General features: G+C 44.5%; 1 protein-coding gene across 1 annotated transcript; it reads right to left on the bottom strand.

The window, feature by feature from the left end:
* Window positions 1–2,150: 2,150 nt before the first annotated feature.
* Window positions 2,151–3,346, bottom strand: MELLADRAFT_85879 (uncharacterized protein; the record flags this gene model as incomplete). Its single annotated transcript, XM_007419360.1, has 5 exons — window positions 2,151–2,370; window positions 2,423–2,523; window positions 2,582–2,734; window positions 2,811–3,194; window positions 3,254–3,346. The coding sequence occupies 5 exons, from the start codon at window positions 3,344–3,346 to the stop codon at window positions 2,151–2,153; spliced, it is 951 nt and encodes a 316-aa protein (XP_007419422.1).
* Between the last annotated feature and the right edge of the window lie 5,793 nt (window positions 3,347–9,139).

Here is a 9,139-nt window from a genome sequence, read left to right as displayed (position 1 = left end):
ACACGGTCCGTGCACCATGTATTCAGTGACTAATGAATACAATAACGGCTCCTTGTCCTGATCAGGTATGGTTGCTCTCACGAGCAAATCGACGTCCTCTGGCGTGTTTGGCGTTGATGATTTGTCCAAGATCAAGATGTTATGCGTGTGGGGCGCACCTCGCTTCTGAAACTCTACGGTATGTACGTCCGAGACACACACACCCAGTCGGCCTCGCTTCATTACATCGCGATGGAGTTCCTTGAGTTTCATATGGTAGACCCGAGCTAGCAGATCAGACCGGTCTTCAGGTTGTTGTCCATCAAGTAGTTCGCGAGTTACGTCGTCCCAGTGAGGATTTGCCGTCATCGTGATGAACAGGCTCGGACGGCCGAATGCCTTCACCAGTGCCATTGCGTCCTGATAAAGCTGATGCATGTGTCGCGGGCCACCTATGAAAGTTGCTGGGAGTATGATGTTACGTCCAATTGTCAGGTCTTTGTTGTTTAAGGCTTCCGCGGCACCGTTATAGAGCTCGGCACGTAGTTTGGTTTGATTCCTCTTGATGATTTTCAGCCTAGCATTTTCGATGCAGACATACATGTCCACCAGGTACTCCTGAAACAACCTCCCACCACGAAGCACAGCCAAGAAGATACCTCGACGGGAAAAAATCGTGTATGCAAACCACTCAAGAGCCGTCACCTTCCCGTTTGGACCTGAATGCACCAAGTCAGCGTTCTTTGTCTTGTGTGAACGGTGGAAATATCTTACGTTTCTCGGTGATGTGCCGATAGTGTTCATCCCAACCATGCGATCCGTACATGAAGAATAACGGGTAACGCAGAGAAAAGTAGTTCGTGTTTAATTCCGAGATTCTTTGAAGTTCACCTGACTGGCGATGCAGTATAATGTCTCGGTCCTTGGCGCCCACGACTCCGTCACCTGGAAGTATAGCAGCTACTTGAGAACACGATGGGTAGTTATACCGGTTGGCGTCCCTGCCGTGGCGATTGAGCGACTTAATTTTGATTGTCTTGACAACTCCTGGCACCAAGCTCGCTTCCGCTGCTTTGTACAATTTCGCGAATGGATTGTTGTGGTAGAGGAACGTTTGGATTGCAGACAGTGTTTGAACGTTGATTCCTGAATTCATGGGCTTTTGTAAAGCGAGCTCCTCCTCTCCTTGGTCACCAAAGATGAACATCTGGCCAAACGTCTTAGGGTCTCCAGGCAGTGGAAGTAGTGACCCAATTAAGTGCGTTAGGGACCCTTTGATTCTGTAACTCCATGACCCCCCGTTCCCAGCCACCGTCTTGTCCTGCTTTGCAGCTGTCGAAGTGAAGGAAACCGCTTTGTTGAACGTCCTAATGTTCTTTCGGAAATTCTTTGAAACTGTTTACGTATCGTCAGTTCATGGCTTGCTCAGATGACGATGTGCATACTCACCACGATCAGCCCCTGTGAAGAGATTCCGGAGGAAGGTGGGCGTTAACCCGTCGGCGAGATGATCGCTTGGGAGTACTACTGCGCCTTGCTAGCAGCAAGTCGAATAACTTGCGGTTGCGGCATTAATGGTCCTTTGAGTGCGTTCCAATTTCCAGTGAAGCGCACCGCAGGTTGAGCACGCGTCATCGCAATGGCCAACGTCGTAGGGTATTTTGGAGGGGAAGCGTGCAAGTAAACTTGCTTCAGATGTTTTGTATATGTCTGAGCAAGCCAAGCCGAAGCCAGTCAAGATTTCTTCCGAGTCAGACTCCGATGCTTCGGAACTGCAAACGCTGCTCATTGAAGACTGCTGTATCAGACAGACTGGACACAATGCTGAAGTAAAAGTATGGAGGCACCTATGTGGCTCGTGAGGAGCGATGGAAGTTGAGGAGGGCTCAGGCAAGCTGGAACCGAGGCGATGAATCAATTTTTAAGACGGTGCATGACACCACGCATTGTGCTATCAGCTTTATGATTGCCTGAACGCGGCGTGAGGAGTGTTTGCTAGAGCATCCAGTATAGACAATTGCAAAGATAACCGGTCAAGGAAATTTACATAACAGAACATAGATTGCGTGAAGTGGCATGTGCCGCCCAGATACACCGCGGCAGAGACAAATGATGAAATGAGTAGGATGGTGCCCCTTGGTCACGCCTAGCGAAATGTGAGCTTGGAAGTCCTATCCTAGCTTAGATTTCTTCGCTGCGCGACCAGCAGGAGCACGTTTGGCCTTGCTGGGCTGGCCTTCAGGAGCAGGAGGTGGCGACATCACGATGTTTCCCTTTTCGTCGAAGTACCCTTCTTCTTCAGGGGGAGGCTGTCGCTTCTTGCCCTTCTTGTTGGCTGAGGGAAGCTTGCTGGGACCCGCCGTAGGGGTCGGACTCGATTGCGTCACATGCCTAGAATCGATTGTCAGCAACAAGTGTATGGGGGATCGACGGTGAGACTCACTTTGCGGGCCGCACTCTTCCTGTCGGTGTCACCTTGCTTCCAGCGTCTTGGCGCTTCTTGGAAAGCACCTCGTGACCGCTAGCAACGTTTATGGCGGTAACCTAAACGCTTGAGTTGATTGTAAGCATGATGAATGTGAAGACCACATGTAACACTCACCTCGACGATCCACCGATTGACTTCCGGATCCCAATCGACTATGAAGCCATGAACCAAGGTCTCCTTGCCATCTTGGATGATATTCTGCGAGCGCTTGAGTTTGATGGTTGGTCTGATCCGGTATTCGACTTCGAACTCTACATAGTCTCGAAGCTACGGCAGAAGGAGATTAGTCTGGCTGTAATGCTGTGTGCACACAAACATCGTGGATTGAAATGAGGTTTCTCACTTCTGGGTTATAGTCTACGTGGCTCATGACGAAAGCAAGAGTAACGTCTTCAGTATCAGGTTCAGGTATTTCTTGTCGGGAGGTGACGACACCGAATCCGGAGGCAGCCGTATTGTTGTGGAGTTCGCCAGCGAATGTTTCGGAAGTACCAACTAAGATTTTGTGATCCGCTTCAAAGTACAACTTATAGTCAGCGTTCTCGGGGTTCGGCAACATTTTCGCCTTAAGACTGTAGCAGTGGTTCTCCATGACGGCCTCTGTAGCGCTACTGTACGCGATGAGGTCACCGTCATACTCTTGTTCGTTGTCACCTTCCCACCCGCTACAAGTTATGGCCACAGTTGAGCCTCTGTAAGTATAAGCTCTGTTATCGGCTGGCGGTAACTAAGGAACACGTAAAGATTAGTCAGATGTTGTACGAACCAGGTAGAGGTGAGACTTACCGTTTCGGACACTTCAAAGACACTTGAGACCATGAAGGAATGTGACTTCCTGACGGGGGCGTTGGACATGGACTTGCTTGTAGACTTAGACATGGTGAATAACGGTTCCGTGAATGTCTCGTGGAAAAGACGCGATGTGAGCGGGGTAACTTTGATTGGAAGTGAGATGGCTTGGGTGTCAGTGTAAAAGGCGTTGAATATTGATGTCAATTCAGTCAGTCCAGGGAGTGTAGCATACCGTAAGGAGGCTTGAAATGAGGAGGAGCGTGTGTGTGGTTGAATCAGTTTCTTCAGTGTTTGACGTGATCGAACTGGTAAGAAGTGCTGGTGAGGTAGATGAGGAAGGAGACGGGACCTGGTGCAGGAGTCAAGCTAAAGTGAAGAGAAGTAATCGCTGTTATGAAGAGAGTTGTTGAAGCTGAGATGGATGCGGATCATGGATCAAATGCTGAGACCTGTCTTACTTATACTTTTAAGTGACAGGGCATGAGGGCTGTTATTGAAGTGGCGAGACGTTGGATTGCCATGTTGGAATGGGTGTTGCCGTTCCTTGGCTGATTGATTGGGTCAGTGTGGCGTTCATATGACGGCTGAATTGAGGTTTGTATGGGTGTTGGGGGGGTAAGATGTCGACGTGTGCGTATGACGTACTTCAGAGAGCCATGGTCGTATGAGTAGGCAAGGATCTAAGATCGGCGGGACTGAGATGGTGTGGCCTGAATCAAAATACCACGCGTCACGGTTGGCTGTTATTGGAGGAGGATTGAAGGTCTGCGGTGGGCCGACGTATTCGTTGAGGTGGTGAGGGGGAGTTGACGTGTGTAGGCGAAAGGTATGGTGAGACAGTGCAATTGTCGGGTTCACGGCGTGTGAACATGTCGTGCTAGGGCTTGTGGATGTCCGTCGGTTGCCTGGTATGGGGAAGGTGACACCGCCGGATAGTTGATGAAGTACACCACGGGGTAAGTTTTGGTTGAGATCTCAGCGAGAAAGAGGTCGTGTGGAGTTCTGGCCGAGCGCTGGCCGAAATCTCAGCGGTCGACCAGAATTCAGCTGGTATGGCTATACCAGCTGAATTCTGGTCGAAAGCTGAGATTTCGGCCAGCGATCAGCTGGTCGGTCTGGCGAGAGAACAACCAGCGCTGTGGCGAGAAGAACACTGCCAAAAACCGGTCTTTCGGCCATCTCCTTGAACGTTCAAGAAGATGGCCGAAAGACCGTACAGAATACGGCCGAAAGATGGCCATTGAGTTCACTGGCCACACTCGATGGCCATCCACTCGTGCCAACATCGATTGATGGCAGAAGCAAGGGTCGTATGAGCCTGAGAATAGGCTCAATAAAACCGCGATAGATCCAGTGAAAAGGATCCTTGGTTTTTTTAAAACTTCAAACCGAAGAATGATCGATTAGTTTTGCCTTAAGTAAAAAACACAGTGGAAGAAAAAATGAGGAGAGGAACTTTGCGAGGAAATTGACTGTAAAAGAAAGCGACGAGCAGCAGGAAAGTTTGACAAGTAAAAATCCTTATGGAGAAAGGTTTTAACCTGCAGTTAAACTCATGTCCTCGATTGGACTTACTATCGATATCAATTGCAATCGATATCAAAAAACGTACCTCTGCAAGAGCCGTATCGAAAAACTCAAGCTTTCAATCATTTTTTAAACAATAGCGCCTTCGTGTTGTGATGTCTGCACCGGGAGCGCAACCGCTTGTGGCAGAATGTAAGTGAATTTGGCCTCAATAGTTGAGCTCGAAGGCTGAGCAGTTGTTCTCAGATTTTCGCTCAGTGTTGGACAGACCATCGCATCCCTCGTACATATGTATTCTCTGTGGAAGGAAGCCCTTCCCATCTTACGATGCTCATTCCAAAAGCAAGACTCACCAAGCTAATGTGGCTAAGCTGGAAGTGGACAAAATCGAGATGAACTTACCGAATCCCTCTCTGGCTTCCGGATCAGGATCAGGTGCGGTCAATGCAATGAATTGGACAAGTGATGACGCCGGGGACGAAGAGGATCCACCGGATTATAGAATTGAGACTCACTCGGATGAAACAAATGTTTGGAATCAGGATGACTCGGCCCTCTTTGAAACCTCAGCGGATGCTCGTATTGATGTTGAGGAGGTTGTACAAGAAAGACCAGATTTGATCTGGAATGCAATTTACAACCTTGGACTCGGAGAAGAAGATGAAGAGGATGGTGATGTAGCTCCTCACGAGCCTGAGCAGGAAGAGCAGGAAGATGAGATTTTGTATAATGATGATGATGATGATTTAAATAAAGATGACTCTGAATTTGATGAGTGGTACCCATTCAAAAAAAAGGAGGTGCGTTGAAATTCCTCATCTCTTTCTCCGTATCTTGAAACATCATACTTTTTTTTTGTTTTGAATTTTCAAACACTGAGATATTTCTTTGTTTTTATTAAAGTACCTTGTTGCAATGTTAATCATAGGTTCTACTCGTAGTTTAATTTCTCGATTACTATATGAGAAGATTAGGGAAATCTTAACTATCTGTGCAGTTTATCTTCCTACCTGGAAAACACTGCAAAGTTTACAAAAAAGTCTTAAAGAAAAAATGGGCTTAACTGTTACCAATACTTGGAGTGTGTTAGGTACTCCATGCTTTACATTACCAATTAAAGAAGGAATTACTCTGGTAATTATAAATTAATTCTTGATAAAGACAAAACCACACAACTGATTTTGTTTGTTTTTCTAGAACTTGGCCAATCCAGACATTAGACCGCATTTGATTACAATTCCCGAACTTTCTACAAATGAACCAATAAATAGACTTTCTCAATCTAAAAAGTGGCGAGAGGGGATCAAAAAAGACTTACAAACACCTATGATTGAAACTCGACACGGTCATTTTTATATCTACGAACCCGTTCAACTTCTCTCATCCGCTGTATTCGAGCTTTTTGTTCCAATTTTTTTTTACACAGACGGGGATAATCTTCTTTCAAAGTGTCTAACCACAAACATCTACAACAACTCAGTTACACAAGGTCTTGATATCTGTATTTATGCTGAACCCGATTTCTCTTCGGAAAATCTTATCACCGTCAATGCAAATGATTTCTGGCGTCCAATTTCTATGGTATATCTACCAGATGGGAGAAAGCTTAGAGATCTATGTGGATCATCTATGTATCGTATGTATTTATAATCTGTTAATGGAATCAGACGTATTCTAATGTAATTTGTTTTCACTCTTTTTAGAATCAACTGCAACCGCATTGCTTCCAATTCCCATTGAAAATCCGTGGAGATCAAAAGCTAACGGACGATTAATCCGTCACATTCCCATCACCTTGTACTCGGATGATACATCAGGAAATCAATCAAAAAAGTATAACAGTCATATGTCGTTCTATTACACTCTGAGTGGTCTACCTACAAAATTATCAAATCAAGATTATAATATTCATTATGTTTCTACATCAAATGTTGCAAGTGCGCTGGAACTTGGAGAACCAATTGTTGATGAGCTTACGTAAGTCTCATGATTTTCAAATCCATCTCAAGTTCAAATTTTGATTTTCTTAAATCTCATCTGTGTAGTTCTCTGGCGACGGATGGCTTTTCAGCGTACGATTGCAAAATCGATCAAGAGGTCTTAGTCATGGTCGTAGTACTATGCTATCTTGGAGATTCTCCAATGCATTCTGAGATCTGCAATTGTATCAATCCGGGAATTACTCTTACCCCGTGTCGAATATGCAATCTTCAAGTGGATAGCAAATCTGAAAAGATGACAACAACTTATGTTCAACAATTTGTCGGTCTTGATGAAAATTTTCAACGTGTATGTCCATATTTTTATTTTTGATAATTTGAAAAACATAAAGATAAAAATAGCTGATTTTCTTTATCAAAACTTGTAGCACCCTCTAGCTTTTCGCGACTGGAACAACACAAAAGAGTTAACAAAATATATTTGGAACTTAGGTAGTAGCTTACATACAAAAGATGAAATTACAAAAGCCCGACGTCTACATGGTACTCGTGATACAGTGAATGAAAAGTTGATGAATCAAGTTCTACAAGTTTTCGATTCAAAGAAACCTGAAGAATCACGTCAGTTGTGGCAAGATCTTGACTCAAAATTTGGTTCTCGTGTTTATAATCCCTTCCTTCGGCTACCCGGTAAGCTCAATAAACATTTAATTTGATGTTCCTTTTACAGCTGACATCTTTTTTCATAGGTTTTGATGGACACCACGACACACCGGTTGAGGCGCTTCATGTCTATCTTTTAGGAGTAGCAAAGTATCCCTGGCAAGAGTTAATGACTGAACTCTCGCCGCTCAAGCCGGGAACTCCTCAACACTCAACTACAGTCAAACCCGCGCTAATGCATAAATTGGGGAGACAATTTTTGCTATGCATTATTGCGGGTTATGCAAATAGGCATAAACCCCCATAATGCATATTTGTATGCATATTGGCCTAAATGCATTGAAATATGCATTATGACGGGTTTTTGTTGAAATTGTATAAGTTTATGCAATAGTACGTTTGTATTTTGCGCGGGTACAAGGACAAGATATTTTTTTGACACCGAAAAAAACACCACTAGGGGTCGGTTTGACCCCATAGAGGGCTCATTGCTGCCTGATGTTGCCAAAATCCTACTTGCAAAGGATTTGATCAGAGTTCAATGGAAAAAAAACACATCCTGGGGCGCTTTGTAGGCATGCATTATGACTTTGGGGACTTGAAAAGAAGTATGCATTATGGTTTTTGACATAATTATGCAATTAATGACAAAATTGGCCCGCACCAGCTGGGTGGAAACCAAAACTTATGCATTTTGGCTGGTTATGCATGTGCGCGGGTATGCATGTGCGCGGGTTTGACTGTATCATGGCTCGATGGGCATCTTTTGATACAAAAGGACTGAACATCCCACCGATCATCCCAAACGCATTCATCCAGTATTACAAGAGTCTTGTTGGAAAGGAGTATCGAGTAATCATGCAAGCTATTCCTTTTATTTTATTTGAAGAAATCAGTAGAGAAAAAAGATACTTTTGGAGCGCGCTTATTTCTTTAGCCTCATTAATTTTTCAGAACGAAATCTCGAATATGGATCGTTATCTCATTGAACTTCAAAGATCCGTTGACAACTTCCTTCTCCGTCTTGTTGGGTCTAATGCACGCTGGACGAACAAACCGAAACTTCATATGCTCACTCATTTACCCAAATCGATTCAGTGGTTTGGACCTTGTCATCTAGTTGCTACTGAAATTTTTGAAAGCTTCAACTTTGTATTACGGAAAGCTTCAATTCACTCAAATCATCTAGCACCTGGAGGTGATATTGCAAATTCCTTCAACAGCTATCAAATGATTGTTCACATTCTGTTAGGTGGGACATGGTATGATCAGAAGCTTGGTCAACGGGTTTCCGCCGGAAGTGCAGTTCTCAATTTATTTTCAACAAGCAAAAACCTTCAACGTTCTCTTGGTGTGAATACTGCTTGGAACACAAATAAAGGCTTGCGCGTGAAAGGTATTTGTTTTTCTTTGACATACAATAGAGACAGATGAAAATTCTCACATTTTTTTTCAAACTTCAATCAGTCACTCGAAACAAAGCTCCCGAAAATTCTCCTGATGATCTTCCCGAATTCCTTTCTATCACTCGTCCTAATGTAACTTGGGAGCGTGTGACTTGTTTGATCTTACCTAACAATCAGAAGGTGGAAGATGCTACATTTCTTTGGGTTTGTGATTTTTTTAAACAATATTATGTGCTGCGCTAACTTTTTTCGCACCATCGTCAGATCAAGCCAGCAAATCAGACATCTAATGAACTGATTGCCTGTGTCAAGAGTATGTGGAAGCCAAGTGGCGGGCAGACGGA

This window comes from Melampsora larici-populina (genome assembly GCF_000204055.1).
Source record: "Melampsora larici-populina 98AG31 unplaced genomic scaffold MELLAscaffold_168, whole genome shotgun sequence".
In the NCBI taxonomy this organism is placed as follows: Eukaryota; Fungi; Basidiomycota; class Pucciniomycetes; order Pucciniales; family Melampsoraceae; genus Melampsora; species Melampsora laricis-populina.
This window is presented reverse-complemented; position numbering and strand designations above follow the sequence as displayed.